The sequence below is a fragment of the Scyliorhinus canicula genome, chromosome 9 (assembly GCF_902713615.1).
Source record: "Scyliorhinus canicula chromosome 9, sScyCan1.1, whole genome shotgun sequence".
In the NCBI taxonomy this organism is placed as follows: domain Eukaryota; kingdom Metazoa; phylum Chordata; class Chondrichthyes; order Carcharhiniformes; family Scyliorhinidae; genus Scyliorhinus; species Scyliorhinus canicula.
The window spans coordinates 86,275,562-86,293,947 of NC_052154.1; the positions used below are offsets into that span (position 1 = coordinate 86,275,562).

General features: G+C 47.0%; 1 protein-coding gene across 3 annotated transcripts in view; it reads right to left on the reverse strand.

The window, feature by feature from the left end:
* Window positions 1-18,386, reverse strand: part of il34 (interleukin 34) — a 55,006-nt gene that overhangs the window by 23,160 nt on the left and 13,460 nt on the right. For all 3 annotated transcript variants that reach the window (XM_038807104.1, XM_038807103.1, XM_038807105.1), the window contains exon 2: window positions 15,461-15,578. In XM_038807104.1, coding sequence (XP_038663032.1) covers window positions 15,461-15,500 — 40 coding nt within the window. In that variant the 5' untranslated portion in view covers window positions 15,501-15,578. The remainder of the gene's footprint in view (window positions 1-15,460; window positions 15,579-18,386) is intronic.

The following is an 18,386-nucleotide window of genomic DNA, read 5'->3' on the forward strand; positions in this document are numbered from 1 at the left end:
GAATCATGTGCTTGCAACCATACTTGCACATTACACAAATGTTACATTGGTCATTATTGCATGGCTCCTTGTTTGGTCTTGCTGTGCGCAAATTGCCTGCTGTGGTTCCTACAATACAAGAGTGACTACACTTAGAAATAAAGCACTTCACTGGCTGTACGCTGCCTGTAAAGTTCCGAGATCATGAAAGGCGATATGAATGCTTGTTTTATTACTGCCTTCTTTCCATGTTGGCTCACTGGCCCGACTCTCTTAACCTTTGTATCACTGAGGCTTCAAACCTTCCACTGACTGTAAAATCTGGTGCTTTCCTCACGCAAGAGTTCAAATGGCAACAAACCTCGAAGCTCCTCTAATTTCTGTGAATTATAACATATTTTCCAAATCTAGTCATGAGGAGTCCAACTCTTATATCCAGTGACCCCCCCACAGGAGAAAGTAGACCCAGCTCCAGGGCTGAACCAACAGGACAAACAGAGACCTAAATTATGTTTAAGTTATATTTTTAGTTGCTTGGTTGATGAGGCAGTGCTCTGAATTTCTGCTTCCACACAGCAGTTCTTGTCATGGAATTTAGTCAGTTCCCAAACAGTGCCTTGCTGGACGATAACGAGCAAGAGGTTGAGATTTAATTGTCTGTGGACAGCATTGGCATCCAGATGTGGTCAAAACCGATGTGTTACAATGCTCTGCCTCACTATTTTTAGTTCCAATGACAAAGAGTTGCAACAAACAAGGCAAATCCTTGATCTGGAGCTGAACCCAAGTGTACCATTTCCAGATTAATACAGTGCCTCCTGAATGTGGTTATCACCAAGATCGAAAGGCTTCATTTACATTGAACCATTTTGGTCTCTCACTACCTCCTCGCTCGCAACAAGGCCCGACATCTGTTGTTAATATTCAGTCAGTCTTTATGTAACTTATTGGGGGAGGGTTGCAATTTATCTTATTGATACCTGGGTTGCATCAGAAAAGAAGCATTAGTTAGAACAATAATTTACATTGAAAGCTTAATTTACAAAAACAAGGAAACTTGGATCTTCCTCCAAGGAATCGATCTTTTGTTGACCTTGCTGGAATCAACAGAATGTGATGGAGGAATACAAAACTTTCAGAGGCAGGGGCAGTAGATGTGTGGGCTGAGTTTGACATGCTCTGAGCGAGTGCGTTTCTGGCAGGGGTGGGTGGGAGCGGGTTGGAATGGCAGGTAAAATAGGGTGAGCACCCATCCCACCATTTTCCTTCCCATCTGAGCACAATGCCATAGTATCGGCAGCCCACCCGCCATATTTAAACAAATAATTTAGGGTCAATTAGGCTCATTATCAAATGATCCCGATAATCCGCGGCCCACATCATAAAACGGTTGGCATGGGTAACTGAGTGGGAGCAGGAAGCCCAATTTTTCGAGTCATGTTGTCAAGGCCGGGAAGGAAAGGAGGATGGTTGTCGCTCCTCAGGGGCTGCCTTTGCTCAGTACACACACACACAAACACACTCCGAAAGCACGCAATTGCCCTGCCCTCAACGGCCTCACTGGTTCCCTCTCCAAACCCTTCTTTTCACTTTTAAATGCTTTTATTTATGGAGATACACATTACAAACCTCCTACTCCAACAACCATAGTTTCAGTTTACTTCTAAATATAGGAATTTGGAGCTGTTACAATTAAGAGTTGCCACAAAGTTCAGCCTACATATAGCTGCTTTGTCTTGCGGTAGTAACATTTGTGACCAAGTACTTGCCTTCGCCATCTTTATTGAAAGTAGCTTACAGAAAGACCTCAAGAGTGGTGCTGTGTTCCTTTCTCTAACAGCAGCCTGATACCCTCTAGCATTTTTAAAAAATATATTTCTATTGGTGTTTTCCAGTTTTTGCAGAGTAACAGCTCAAGTGCATCTGGTTGTGGTGAATGTATTCACCTGATGCATGTATGATGCTGTAATTTATGACATATGACCTGGAAGTGGTGATACGAGCTGCTTCCAGGTACTGTACTGTAACCCCGGTGGGCTCCGCCTCTGGCTCCGCCCTCACCGGGCCCATATATAGACCTGCCGCCTATAGGCGGCATTCATCTGTACAGCCGACTCTGGCTAGGCAAGTTCATGATTAATAAAGCCTAATGTTCACTCGCTCTCTCTGCCTCTAGGTGAATTGAAGGTATATCACTGGTATTTACTAACAAGTTTGTGTCTTATTTACAATGGTTTTTGCATGAGGTCCCCCCTCCCCTTCCCACGTTGTTAGTTTAGTCCCCCTCTTAGTGTTGCCATCTGCCCTGGGAACCCCGTATTGTGCTCCGCTTTTTTCTGCTGGGCTTTTAGTTTTTATTGTTGGGGAGGGGCTGCATGGCCTTCCCCTCCTCCCCTTGTCCCCGTGCTTTGTTTTGTGCTTCCCTTGGTTTCCTTTCTTCTCCAAACCCATCCCATCTTCCTGACCTCCAAGACACTCATATTCCTTCCATGAAAATTTGCTAGCTGTCGTCATTGATCAGCTCTATCCACATGTCCAACCCTTCAATCACATCCCTCATGGGGCTTTTCACAGTAACTTCATTGAAGCCTACTCGTGACAATAAGCAATTTTCATTTCATTCCAGGGCCTCTGTCACTAACCCCTGCTCTTCAGAATGCTCTCCTAAAACTCTTAGCCAGATCTTCCCTTGATCTTGATCTGTCCACTCCATGCGGTGCTCCAATTTCCTCCCCAATCTAAAAATGTGGAGATTAGATGGATTGGCCATGATCAATTGCCCTTTAGCGTCCAGGGATCTGAAGGTTAGGTGGATGGACCATGATCAATGGGGTTACAGGGATAGAGCAGAGGAGTCGGGCCAAATGGCCTCCTGCTGCACTGTAGCGATTCTATGAATCTCAACCTGCCACTTCCAAAGCTCACCTAGTTACCTTCATCACTAGGTACTGAAGTTTTAATGGAAAGTTGTCAGTATTACTACGGATGCCAGGATTGCCCCCATCAAATGTTACAAGAAGGAGGCAGGACCCAGAGTACGAGACCAAGGGAGGACCAGCCAAGGATAATTCCAGGGAGGACGGAATCCCCTACCATTTCTGGGGTGGATGATGGTCACTGTACTTGGGACCAGGTCTGCATAGCATTCATGCATGCAGTGACTCAGGGGTTCAGAAAGCAATGGACTCACCCTGTGAGGCGGGTTATCAACCCTCTTGGTTTCAGCAGGAGTTTGTCAAAACTTAGTGATTCACCTCCCAAGCTCCACTTCTGACAATGAGGGAAAGTCTGTTTTAACAGCAGTCAGCATTTTGGATGCCCCACCCCCACAGGGGAGGATGGGGCGGACTGGAAATGGCTCCATGTACTGGAGAGGCAAATCGGGAGATAGGGTGAGGGTGGTGGGTTGAAGTGGAGGCTGGGATAGATGCCAAACTCCAGGCATAACTCCAAGCAGAGTTGGTAACTTTGCATTTACATCTCCCACAACAGGAAGGAGATATTGACTCCTTCCACCCACCCCACCCGATGCAGACAATGGAGTCGCTTTTAGAAATTTGGCCTCCCAGGAGCATCAGACATTGAGAGCAGAGTGATGGGCAGAATTAATGTCCCTTTAAATAAATATCCCATGAGTAATATTTCTACAGCCAAACAAGCATCCTCTCCACACAATTTGATGAAATCTGTTTCTTTCCTGGATCTGTTTTAAGATTACATTCTGACTGTACAGCTCATAAATTAGGTTCAAGGAAGTCACATTCTACCAGGGTTCTGTAATATAACATTGGGACCTGTGCTCCATCCATAACACTGTATCCTTCGACAGTGAGTGGAAGGAGAATGCTTGCTGTGTGCAACATCAGCCTATTGGCAGCTGATTAAGGAACAGCTTGAACTTATAAGATGCCTGAGTGCATTGCTCATAAATGCTCCACAATGCTTTACATATAGTGAATTACATTGAACGTATGTGGTTTGTGTGGGGAAATGCAGGAGCCATTTGGCATCCACTGTATCTAGATGAACGATCAGCTAGATACAGCTTTTTTACTCTTAACCTATCCTCACAGCAGTCTGTAACCACAGTGAACGGTTCAAGCAACCACCTCACCATTGTCTTCTCATCAACAAGGGCCTGGATTTTACGACCGTGAAGCGTAGGCCTTGAATTAGGTCATTCGGCCCATCGAGCCTCCTGCGCCATTCAATGAGATCACGATTGATCTGATATGATAACTCCCACCTTATCCCCATGACCCTCGATTCCCTTACTGATTAAAAATCTGTCTCAACCTTGAACCTGCTTAATGACCCAGCCTCCACAGCCCTCTACGGTAAAGAATTCCACAGATTCATCACCCTCAGAGAAGTAATTCCCCCTCAATCGGTCTTAAATGGGGGACCCCTGAGATTATGCCTGTCATGATATGCAAACATGCAACCAATGAACACTCATAATAGGACCCAACCAATGGGCAGTCAGGACACTCAGAGGTGGCATCACCACAAGGGGGCATGACATAAACACTATAAAAGGGATGAGGCACTCACACCCTGCCTCTTTCCACAGACAGACATCTGGAGAGTTAGACAGGGTTGATCAGCAGCATCACACCCAGCACGTGGCTAAAAGCAAGCTGGTACAGTTAGACTGAGTTACTACAGTTAGATTAGCAGAGGGTCGAACTCATTTGAGAACTGTGTTAATAGTTCAATAAACACGTTGAACTCATTTCAGAGTCTGGAGCATCCTTTAGTTAAGACTGCATCAAGTAGCAGCCTGTGTTATCCGAAGCAGCATAACACAACAACGCCCTCAGGTCCTAGCTTCTCCCACAAGAGGAAACAACCTCTGACCATCTACTCTGCCAAGCCTCCTGGGAATCCTATATGTCCCAATAAGGTCGCCTCTGATTCTTCCAAACTCCACTGAGTACAGGCCCAACTTGCTCAGCCTCTCTTCATAAGAAAATCCCTCCTTACCCAGGATCAACTTAGCCAACCTTCTCTGCACTGCACCCAATGCCAGTATAACTTTTCTTAGATAAGGGGACCAAAATTGGTCACAGTATTCCAGGTGTGATCCAACAATTTTACTGCAGGTTTTGAGACCCCAGTGTGGGTCCCAAGCCCACACTTGTCGACAGTGAGCTGAAAGCTAAGTTAATAAATCTGAGTAGCAAGGACAGAGGAGTGGGTAGGACTAAGCACAGGTAGTCACATGCTACAATGGGTACGTACGTACCTTAGCAGTGATTGGACAATGCAGTATTAACAGTGATTGGATAGTATAATCACATCAAATCCATAGAATCCCTGCAGTGCAGAAGGAGGCCATTCAATCCATCGAGTCTCTGAAAGAACACTATGTAAACCCACTCCCTTCCCATATCCCCATGCATTGGTCATGGCCAATCCACCTAACCTGCACATCTTTGGACTGTGGGAGGAAACTGGAGCACTTGGCGGAAACCCACGCAGACACGAGGAGAACATGAAAACTCCACACAGGCAGTCACCCAAGGCCAGAATTGAATCCGGGTCCCTGGCGTTGTGATGCAGCAGTGCTAACCACTGTGCCACCGTGCTGCCCCTACTCATTTAGAATGTAATGAAGTAATCTAGTCTTGTAGACATAACTGGACTGAGATAGCAAAGCACCACTGCGTAACTTGCTAATTAGTGAACATTTAAAATATCACTATCGGTATTAAACTGGTGGTTTTATAGTTTTTTTTAGGTTACTCGTGCTCCATCTTGAATGAGTATGGGTTCCCCCACATACGCCTCAATTAATAAAGCGGTTTAAACAAAGGAATGCAAAGTCTCATTTGGTCTTTGTGGAATCAGAGTAGATCTTTATCTCCCTATCAGAGGTAGAAGAAATAGGAGTAGACCATTCAGCCCCTCAAACCTGCTCTGCCTTTCAATACAATCATGGCTGACCTTCTGGCTTAACTCCACTCCCCTGATGTGATGTGTAGAGAGTGAGGAACTAATTGCTATGAGAATGTACATTCCAGGTTTTCCTGCTGCACTGGAGTCATGAGCCAAGCGACAATATATCAGACCAGCAGCCACACGAGCAGCCGAAAGATACACAATCAATGAAGCTCTGGCATTTTGAGTTTGAAGTGCAATTATTTCCAGTCCATGGGAACCAGCGGACAGAACATCCCTTATCCCTTTGTTTCCTGATGGACTCTGGAGCTGCTCAAATTCCAGGATTCCCATCCCAATTCCTGGCATTACCACCCCTTCCCCCCCACCCCCATTTCACCAGGGCAAAATAATGTTGCAGATTGCAATCCTATATCCTGCACTCCCAACCTGGCCAGCTCCATTGAGGGGTAGGCATCACCTAGCCCCCTGCACCTTTTGTGGAGTCAGGCCAGTAGCTCCATGACACATGGTTCACGGTCCCTCAGGCCGAGTCGCCAACCATAGCCTGGATTCGAGAACCCTGGGCAGCACGGTAGCGCGCGGTGGTTAGCACAGTTGCTTCACAGTTCCAGAGTCCTAGGTTCTATTCCCGGCTTGGGTCACTGTCTGTGCGGAGTCTGCACGTTCTCCCCGTGACTGCGTGGGTTTCATCCGGATGCTCCGGTTTCCTCCCACAGTCCAAAGATGTGCGGGCTAGGTGGATTGGCCATGATAAATTGCCCTGAGTGTCCAAAAAGGTGAAGTTGGTTACGGGGATAAGGTGGAGGTGTGGGATTGGGTGGGGTGCACTTTCCAAGGGCTGGTGCAGACTCGATGGGCCAAATGGCCTCCTTCTGCACTTTAAATTCGATGATTCTATGATAGTAACAATGGCATCTGTGAAATGACTTAGAAGCAGTAGACCCATTTATAATTCATTTTTTAAAACTGCTGTTCATACAACTATATTTATGTGCCAATCAAACAAACCGTGAAAGTATAAGCCCTGCACACAAATGAACATAGAAGTATCGACAAAAGAGATAACAGGAAAAATACATTATAGCCACATAATTATGTCAATCATGCACACAGGCCTGAGAGCCCAAACTCACAAAAGGATTAAAATGCTAGAAGTCCGATTTCCACAGCTGCAGGGAATTATTGAATTTTCCTTTTTGACATCGGCGATGGGGCTTCCTGCAAACACCCCTTCCAATAAGGGTGTGCTCCCAACATGCCAATGGGATGCCCTCCAGCATTCAGTGATTGGAGATCCTACCGGTTATGGGGAAGCTGCCAATATGAACTTAAGGGAAGCTGTGAGGGAGAAGCAAAGGCAAGTTACAAATGCCTGGCCAAAAGGGTAAACCCTCCATGAGCAGCCAGCCGCCAGAGCTGTGGCCTTGCTATGTGTCCTGGGGTAGGGAGCATGTGGAGCAGGGTCCCTTAGGTGATACATTTTTGTCCCCACCCATCCCCTACCCTGTGCCCACCACACTGGCATTGACTCTATACTGATGGTGGGCTTCCCGCATTGCCAACTGGAAATTTCAGTCAGTGCTGGAATAGGGGCCTTAATCGGTTCATTAATTGAAAATAATCACCCTTAATTGGAAAGCATCTGGCAGTCAACCTGATCCCGAGTCACCCTAATTGAAAATGGCTCAAGGTGGCAATTGTAGCAGTGAACTGGTACAATTCTACATCTGCCTGCATCTAATCCAGATTCTGATCCTTTTAAACATCCTAGCCAAGAAAACTGAATGTTTCAGAATGGGCTAACAAAAGGAGCCCATCAGTCCTTTTGATCTTTACCCTTTCACGATATCAGCCCTATCACCTTCTGCTTCTTGGGTTAGTGACTGGCATCAACGAACCTTCCGAGCAGTTTGTTCAAGCTGATCATCGCTCTCTCCAGAGAAACATTCCATACATCTGTCCTGCATTCCCTTTCATAAGTCTGAACCCCTCTTAATCTATCCCAGTCAACACTTTACATGACTCTCCACAAAATCTCTCAGACAAAGCTGGAGTATCCGAGATTAGTTAGTTCTCTCTCAAGCTTTGTGCATGATCACACATGAAGAAACAAACTACTTTTGGAAAAAGTGAGGAGCAAACGAAGGAGGGAATCAAGTCTTGAAAAACGGTGGAATCAACCACGGGAGGCCATTCGCTTCATCATGTCTTTGAAAGAGCTAACCAAGTAGTTCCTTTCTCCAGCTCCTTCCCTGGAGCCCTGCAAACATTCCTCCAAATACTTATCAAGTTCTCTTTTTAAAGTTAATATTGGACCACTTAGCTGAAAAAGCCAAGGCTCATTATTTTTGCTGGCAGCACTTTTATTTGAAAATGAGTCCATCTCTCTCTCTCTCTCGCTTTCTCTTTCTCTCTCACACACACACATTCGCAGGCAATACTGCTTTCCTCCACGTCTGCAGATTGACAATGTGGCACTTACTTTCAGTGACTGCAACCTAGTTTTGGATATCCTGCTGCTTTCTGGAAACTCTCCAGCGACATCCTCCATTTGGTTTTTAAACACAGCTTTAATTCTAAAATGTCCTCAATGTTTGTTGCTGTGGTTACCTTTCCCAATGACTGTGCTGAAACTCACTGGGTTCCCTCAGCAATTAAAAAGGCACAACGTGATGGTTACCATCAGAAAGCAAATCTGCATCACTGGAATGGACGTTCCAGATAGTCTGGGAGATCCCAGCCTGACCCCAAAGGCTCGCACTGAATTTCGAGTTTTCCTCTTCGCAGTCTCGATGCGGGACTCCCAAAGCTGCAGCACAGATCATATGTGTTTGGTTTTTTTTGAAACCCTAATTGAATGTTATCCCTCATTCTGATGGCAGCCAGGCATTGATCGGATTGAGAAACTTCCAGTTTTTTCTGAGTTACTTAGTTGGGAGCTTCAATACTATTGCCAAATAATTGCTGAATTGGAAAGGGCTAAAAATCGGATTGTTCTCGTTTTCAGGGGAGGGGGATCATGCTTTGCAATTAGCCCACACCAGGCCAACTGCATGCTGACTCCTCATTTTAATGTTTGTAGCATTCAGCCAAACGTGACCAGCACTGCTGGCTGAATACCATTCTCCCAGCAGGGAACCCAAAGGCGTGCATGGCTAGCATGTGTTCTGACTAGCATCCAGTTAAGGCAAACTGTCTCTCTTAAAGGGGAGCTACACGGATTCGAAGGAAGCTGCTGCTAATGTTTTTGCAGGAATTGGCCGCGAGAAGAAGTATCCCAAATGGAGCAGCAGGAAAGGGAGGAGGTTCCCAGGTTCACAGATGTGGCACTGGTGGCCTGTGTACAGGGACGTTAACAAGAGGCGAGAGCGCAAGGATAGGATCAGGACACTGATGCCAGGATTAAATGTGGGTCCCAACCCTGCACTATGACCAAAGTAGCTCCCTGACATGGATTTTCCAAGGACTGGACAATTAAGGACAGCCTCCTGTTGCTTTGATCAGAGTTCACACCCAGGCTTAACCAATAGAGCACACTGCCAGTTTCCAAAATCAGGTTAAAAATTCAGTGACAGGTTCCCCAGTGGTTTTCCCTGCCGTGTTAAAGCGGTATCTCTGGAGGATGATAGAGGGCATAGTTATTTCGCACTAGGTCTATTAGCTCGTCAAAAGATTAAGTCAGCGGCATCTGGGTGGGACAGACTGTTATGCTGAATGTCGGAGGCCCCACATCCTGTCAGCAGAATAACTTGTTGCTTCTCATCTCCTGCAATGTTATTAGCTGGGAATCATGCCCTCCGCGTATTGAGTCCAGTCTTCTCTATTAATGCCATAGGGTTAGAGTTTACCGAAGGGAGGCATTTTGTTTCTTAGCAGATTATCAGCCTGTTTTCGACTCTGAAGGTTGCTCGGAAAAACGTGTTTTTACCCCTTGTCTCCGGTGTAATTAACTTCGCCGAGGCCAATCCTCCAATAACAAACCCCTTATTGCAGTAACAAAAAAGGCTGCAGCTACGGCTTACAACACATGCGTCCAAGCCTGGGAATTGTCATGATATGCAGACACGCACATAATGAGATACAGACAGGCAGCTAATGAACACAGAGAACAGGACATAACCAATCAGCAGGCAGAACACCTGGGGGTGGTTTCCCACTATAAAAGGCACGAGACACTCACACTCCGCCTCTTTCCACTAGGGACATCTACAGACTGAGTCCGGTATATCACGTAAAGCATACAGCACGTGGCTAAGAGTTAGTTTGGTTCAGTCAGACTTAGGTTAGCAGAGAGTCGAACTCACAGAGAACTGTGCTAACTGTGTGACAGGTTCAATAAATCAAATTGAACTAACTTCAAGGTCTGGAGTCTATTTCAGTCATAGCTGCATCCAGTTGCAGTTATCTCAGTGTTATCTCAGTGTGCTTAACACGACTGGAATCTACAGGGGTGTTGGCCCGGTTTGGAACAGTGGGGTTTAAGCTCCCACCATGCATTTCCTATTGGGCAAGCTGCCGTCCACTTAATAGGGGAATTCATATTCCATGAATCCCCAAGGGAGATCTATTGATGATCCCCGTGTCCTTTGTGGCCACCTAACACTCTACCCTGCCTCCAACGTTCAAATGTCTCTCTCGATACCTCCATGACCAGAACTGAGTGTAATACTCAAAGCGCAGTCAGCCCAGCTGATTTGCAATTAGATCCCAACTTCCTCAGTTTTGTTAATATGTGGGTCAAGGTTCATTCTCCTGTAGCATGCAAATCTACGCAGCAAGATGATGTGCAGATGTTAATTATTTGGAACGCATTCCTTATGCAGATAAGGAAGAGTCCAATATCTGAATCCTTGCTTGATTCTGGTTGAGGCCCATGTTTGTATTCAGCTGCAGGCGTTTCTCTGGGATATTCATCTGCTCGGATCGCACATTTAGAGGGCCAGCACATTGAGGAGGGGCCAAATGGCATCTTTCTCTGCCATAACTATTCTGGGTCCTAAGGGGCCTTCAAATGGTGCTGGCATCATGGATTACACTCGCATTAAAAACACGGAATTCCTCCTGGGTTATTTGACACTGACTTGCTTCCTGCGATCAGACATCACCTGGACAGCAATTAGAAGGAAGTCCATGGAACAGGGTTGCCAACTGTGGCTAAATGTATTCCTGGAGGTTTCATCACATGACTTGCCCCCACGCTCCAGTCATTAGTCAGCCAACACATCCATCCTTGTGCCGTACTATCTTACTACGTCAATTGGAAAGCAAAAGAAAAATAAAACAAAAGCCTCATTATCCAAATGGATGATGATTGACTGCCAGCCAAACCGTTTCCTCTCCTCTCTCTCTCTTTCCCCCCCCCCCAACAACAATCCCCCCTCCCCTTTCCCCCCCCCCCCCCCCCCCCCCCCCACCTACCCACCCCCTGCGCCATTGTCAATATTTTTTAATCTGGTAAAGAGAAATGCTCAAAGAAAATGTCAAAAAGAATAGTTCTTAATGCTCTCGTGATTTTTCTACAGGGTTGCACACAGTAGCGTCCTGGAGATGGCTCTTAAATTCCTGGAGACTCCAGGCCATCTTTGTATCATGTAGGCCACAGGCCTGATGAGAGTCTTGTGTGCACATTAGTGGGTCCCATCCACTGAGTCCTCTATCTCTAAAGATCTTGCCACCCAGTGACAGTCCTGTGTCATCCAGCAAGCCCTATAAATGTCTGTCCTGAGGTGCTGGCGGGTGACAATTGTTTCATTTGTAGCACCACTGCGTCAGAAAGTCATGGGTTCAAGCCCCGTTTCAGAGACTTGAGCACGTAATCCAGGCCAACTCTCCAGTGCAGTACTGAGGGAACACTGAACTGTCAGAGGTACTGTCTTTCAGATGAGACATTAAACCGAGGCCCTGTCTGAAATGGATGTAAAAGTTGCCATTGCTCCATTTCAGAGAGAAGCAGGGGAGTTCCACCCCATGCAGTGGCCAATATTTATCCTGCAACTAACTCCCTCACAGGCTTTTGCCATACCACTTGCTTATCCTGCTGGCAACCAAGGCTGCACGGTGACTTCAGGGCACCCCAGTCCGTCTGAGAAACCTCAGAGCCATGCTAACACAAGTCCAAGCCCTATGGGGAAGCACGGTAGCACAGTGGGTAGCACTGTTGCATCACAGCGCCAGGGTCCCTGGTTCGATTTCTGGCTTATATCACTGTGTGGAGTCTGCACGTTCTCCAGGAGTCTGCGTGGGTTTCCTCCGGGGGCTTCGGTCTCCTCCCATAAGTCCTGAAAGACGTGCTGTTAGGTAATTTGGACATTCTGAATTCTCCCTCTGTGTACCAAACAGGTGCCGGAATGTGGCGACTAGCGGCTTTCACAGTAACGTCAGTGCAGTGTTAATGTAAGCCTACTTGTGACAATAAAGATTATTGTTATTATTATGCCACCCAACCTATGCTGGGACAGTCAATTTACCAGCACTGGATGTTCTTTTGTTTTTACATTTTGTGGCTGCCTGTCTTCCAACAATTGGCAAGGACACTAATCCCAGTCAAATCTTTCACCTAAAGCCCTCAGGCCCTGGAACTGCTCAAGGCTCCCAAATGACTCCAATGTTGTGCTTGGGGGGCTCTCCTGGTCTATCATTGCTCCCTCAGGGATTCCGCACTGATCTCCCAATCTTCTTTGAGGGGTCAATGGACTGCCCCTGAAATTACAGTGGATGACTGGAAGACCAGATCCATGAAGAGATTGAGGAGTGGCAGGTGGATGAGCAACCAATGGATAGACAGACTGAAGGGAATTGGCAACATAAAAAGGAGGCGACACAAGAATTTATTTCTGATCTGGACTGCATTACCCATTGGGTGGTGGAAGCAAATTCACAAGTAAAATTGCAAAAAGGAACTTGGATAAATACTTGAAATGAAGAAAACTGCAAGACTAAGGGGGTAGAGCAAGGGATTGGAACTTATTGATAGTTCTCTCAGCAATCCCACACAAATAATAGGCTGAATGGCCTCCTCCTGTGATTCTCGGGCTTCTATTCCTCGTGATGTCCTCGCAGGAAGTGTATTTCTGCATATGGGGATGAAGGTGGGTTTTTTCCTTTGAAGGGATGTGGACGTCACTGGCAAGGCCACAGTTGTTGCCTATCTCTAACTGCAGTTAAAGGAGTAGTTTGCTTCAGAGGACACTTGAGTCAACCACATTGGAGTCCGCAGTCACATGTAGGCAAGACTGGGTAAGGATGGCAGAAGTCGTTCCCTAAAGGGCACTAGTGAATCATGAATCAATGATAGTTTCACAGAGAATAGCTTCATTTTCCAGATTTTAAGTTAATCAATTGAATTCATTAATTGATTGATTGCTTTCAAGTTCCACCAGCTGCCATGGTGGGATTCGAATTAGTGTAGCCTTGGAGTTAGCTTCGGCCTCTGGACTACTAATCCAATGACACTAGAGTCATAGGGGTCTACAGCACAAAAAGGCCCTTTGGGTCATCGCGTCTGCACCAGTCAAAAACGACCAGCTATTCTAATAATTTTCCAGCACTTGGCCCATAGCCTTGCATTGCAAGTGCTCTCATTTCAATACTTCTTTTAAATGCTATGAGGGTCTCTGCCTCCACCACGTATTACACCTCCATCTGCCCACTCATTTGCACTTTCTCCACTCCAGCACCTCCCACCATTCTTCCACACCCTCTCCATGCAGTCTCCAAGACACGTCTGCCCACGTTACACTTCCATGTGCGAGATCTGCAATGTGAACGAGACTGAGCTGCACTGAGAGGCTCTACACTTCACACATCTTAAAATGGGGCCGTACTGTAAACAGATTAGCACACTTTCCATGCTACATGTGATCCCTTGTCAAGAGGGTAAAACTAACCTGTCTCACGGTGGTCTAAACCCAGCTCACGTTCCCTATTAGTGGGTGAACAACCCAACGCTTGGTGAGTTCTGCTTCACAATGAGAGGAAAAGCTGACATCGAAGGATCCAAAAGCGACGTCGCTATGAACGCCTGGCCGCCACAAGCCAGTTATCCCTGTGGTAACTTTTCTGACACCTCCTGCTTAAAACCCAATAGGTCAGAAGGATCAGGCAGCACAAGTGGTTAGCACTGTGGCTTCACAGCGCCAGGGTCCCATGTTCGATTCCCGGCTGGGTCACTGTCTGTGCGGAATATGCACGTTGTCCCAGTGTTTGCGTGGGTTTCCTCCGGGTGCTCCGGTTTCCTCCCACATCCAAAGACGTGCAGGTTAGGTGGATTGGCCATGCTAAATTGCCCTTAGTGTCCAAAAAAAGGTTAGGAGGGATTATTGGGTTACGAGGATAGGGTGGAAGTGAGGACTTAAGTGGCATGGTGCAAATTCGATGGGCTGAATGGCCCCCTTCTGCACTATGAGGGGATGGCAGGCCATTAATTCTGAGCTGAAAGTAGACCACTCCCCTCACTTTCTCCATGAGCTATGACTCGTGACTGTAGTCCACTGTTTTTACAGTCAGGAGGGCCTGGAATCAAGTCCCACTCTAGGGATTTGAGCACATGGTCTAGGCTGGCACCCCAGTGCAGTACCGGGGAGGGGGGTTGCCTGAGATGCTGTCTTTCAGCTGCGACGTTCTACCAAGTCCTCGCCTGTCTTCTCAGGTTGACATGAAAGATTCCGCTGTGACAACACATCAAAAGAGTACTTTGATTGATCATTATCACATCGCTGTTAATCGGGCCTCATGTTTGCAAACTGGCTGTCAGATTCATGGAATGACTCAGCACAGAAGGAGGCCACTTGGCCCATTGTGTCTGTGCTGAATCTGATGAGTTGCACTCCCCTCCAAATTTGCCACAGCCCTGTGACATCAGCTCTTCACGTATTTCTCCAATTCTCTTTTCATAAGATCATAGAATCACTACACTGTGGAAGGAGGCCATTTGGCCCATCACGTTTGTACTGACCCTCTGAAAGAGCACCCAATCTAGGCCCACGCCCCCACCCTATCCCACTAACCTTTTGGATAATACGGGGCAATTTAGCATGGCCAATCCACTTAACCAGCACATCTTTGGTCTTTTGAAGCTACATTATTGAAACTACTTCCACTGTGCTTTCAGGCAGTGCATTCCTGATCACACCAATTCACTGCCATCTCTGCTTCTTTGGTTAAATCTATGCCCGCTGTTACTGCCACTGAAAATGGTTTCTCCTTATTTTATATAATAATCTTTATTGTCACAAGCAGGCTCACATGAACACTACAATGAAGTTACTGTGAAAATCCCCTGGGCGGAATTCTCTGCAAGGGAGACCAAGGGTTCAGTGAGCGAATTCAGATCAGGCCCAGGCACCAGAAGGCAAGGATGTCAATAGCAGAAAAATTAAATTTGTGTATGTTCAGGAGGGCAGAATTAGCAGAGCCAGAAACCTTGGAGGATTGCAGGGCTAATGGAGACTATAGCGATAGGGAGGGATTTCAAAAGAGGCCGAAACACTGATGCTGGTTCCTAACTATCACCAAAGCTGATTCAGGCTTCAAACCACAACCACTCGCCAATGGGAATTAAACCAAATCCACTCACAGATGGCTCCGGTGGAGTGCTTCAGCATTTTCAGTGTCATAAGTGCAGCTCCCAGTGGCAGGTTTGGTTACAACATTGTCAACACAGCATTCAATCACTCATGCCAACTTCCCTCCATCTGCAAGAAGAAAAAAATACAACAGTGAGTTCAGGCTCATTTATAATACTGTGGGATATCAAACACACCCAGGACAGGTACAGTACGGGGTTAGATGCAGATTAAATCTCCCTCCACACTGTCCCCATCAACCATTCCCAGGACAGGTACAGCATGGAGTTAGATACAAAGTAAAGCCACCTGTACACTGTTCGCATCAAACACACCCAGCACAGGTACAGCCCATTGTTAGATACGGAGTAACGCTCCCTCCACACAGTCCATCAAACACTCCCAGGACAGGTACATAGAACAAACAGCGCAGTGCAGAAGGAGGCCATTCGGCCCATCGAGTTCGTACCGACCCACTTTAAGCCCTCACTTGCACCCTATCCCCATAACCCAATAACCCCTCCTTACCTTTTTGGACACTAAGGGCATTTTAGCATGTCCAATCCATCTAACTTGCACGTCTTTGGACTGTGGGAGGAAACCGGAGCATCCGGAGGAAACCCATGCACACACGGGGAGAACAAGCACACACGGGGAGAACGTGCAGACACCGCATAGACAGTGACCCAGCGGGGAATTGAACCTGGGACACTGGCGCTGTGAAGCCACAGTGCTAACCACTGTGCTATCGTGCTGCCCATTAAGCACAGGGATAGATGCAGAGTAAATTTCCCTCTCCACTGTTCCCATCATACACTCCCAGGACAGGTACAGCATGGGGTTAGATACACAGGAAATCTCCCTCTAAACTGTCCCCATCAAAGACTCCCAGGACAGGTACAGCACAGGGTTAGATACAGAGTAAAGCTCCCGCTACGCTGTCCCCTTCAAACAGTCCCAGAAATGGTACAGCACGGGGTTGGATACAGAGTAAAGCTCATTCTACACTGTCCCCATCAAACATTCCAAGAAAGGTTCAGCACAGGGTCAGATACAAAGTAAAGCTCCCTCTACACTGTCCCCATTAAACATTCCCAGAAAAGGTACAGCACAAGGTTAGAAACAGAGTAAAGCTCCGTCTATATTGGCCCCATCAAACATTCCCAGGACAGGTACAGCACGGGGTTAGATACAGAGTAAACCTCCCCGTGCACTGTCCCCATCAAATACTCACAGCAAAGGTGCAGCACGGGGTTAGATACAGAGTAAACCTCCCCGTGCACTGTCCCCATCAAATACTCACAGAAAAGGTGCAGCACAGGGTTATATAGAGTAAATCTCCCTCTGCACTGTCCCCATCAAACACTCCCAGAAAAGGTGCAGCATGGGGTTAGATACAGAGTAAAGCTCCCTCTGTCTACGCTGTCCCCATCAAACTCTTCCAGGCTAGGTACAGCATGGGGTTAGATACAGAGTAAATCTCCCTCTCCACTGTCCCCATCAAACACTCCCAGAAAACATGCAGCACAGGGTTAGATACAGAGTAAAGCTCCCTCTACGCTGTCCCCATCAAACTCTTCCAGGACAGGTACAGCATGGGGTTAGACACAGAGTAAAGCTCCGTCTATATTGTCCCCACCAAACACTCCCAGGGCAGGTACAGCACGGGGTTAGATACATAGGAAAGCTCCCCCTACACTGTCCCCATCAAACACTCCCAGGACAGGTGCGGCACAGGGATAGATAAAGAGTAAAGCTCCCTCTACACTGTCCCCATCAAACACTTCCAGGACAGGTACAGCACAAGGTTAGATACTGAAGAAAACTCCTTCTGCACTGTCCCATCAAACATTCCCAGGACAGGGAGCAAGTATTTGGCAGAACGAGTCCTCCAAAAGTAGAAAGGTTGGCAATTTATTGCAAGTGAGATTTCAATGTACACATGCTATACTTACGTTCAATATTCACCGTGGTATGTGCTGAAGGTCAATTTTTGATTCATACTACCCACAAACCGAAGCCAGGTAAAGTAATTAATTAAAAAGCTAAAAACTATCAGTGGTATTGATTAAATATATGCACAAATTAATTAAATAAATGACAGATACCAGACTGTGTCCAGCTCACCTGGGACCAAGCGTGCTTCAGATTTGGGGATTTTCCATATTTTGGGTCCTGGGTAGGAAGTGAAAGGAAATTGAATATCCTGTCATGTTGTCAAGAAATGTTGCAGTTTTCCAGGTTCCAGCCAGCTAAAGTGGTGTTTATCAATGTGTTCTGGCATTAATCCCAGACCCAAAGAGCAATGGGTCACTGCTCCACAACCTGGATGTGACGGACAGCAGTGCCTGATGGGCATTCCAGGGCAGGATCCGTTTTTTGGGTCATTGCGGACTTTGGGACAGTGAATAAAGGTGCCGCCGCCACCTGTCATGATCACAGTGTAGGTCATGCAGCAATTGCAGCACATGGAAGTCTGTGGGGGTCATCACAATCCTGGACAACCACATCTCAAGAACCTCAGTCAGAGTTGTTGAGAGGTTAAGTGGCGGTACAGTACGGGACAGGGTGCTCTCGGGGGTGTGGGTTGGAGAGGGGAGGATTTTGGACGTGTACCACGTCATGCAGGAGGTGGATGAGGCCTCGGTGGAGAAGCTGAAGGGTAAATGGGAGGAGGAGCTCGGTGAGGAGATTGAGGAGACGACGTGGGCGGATGCCTTGGAAAGAGTGAATTCCTCCTCTTCCTGTGCGAGGCCTAGCCTCATACAGTTCAAGGTGCTACATCGGACCCACATGACTGGGACGAGGATGAGTAGGTTTTTCGGAGGCGAGGACAGGTGTGCTAGGTGCTCGGGGAGCCCAGCGAACCAATCCCATATGTTCTGGGCATGCCCAGCGCTGGGGGAATTTTGGAAGGGGGTAGCAAGGACGGTGTCG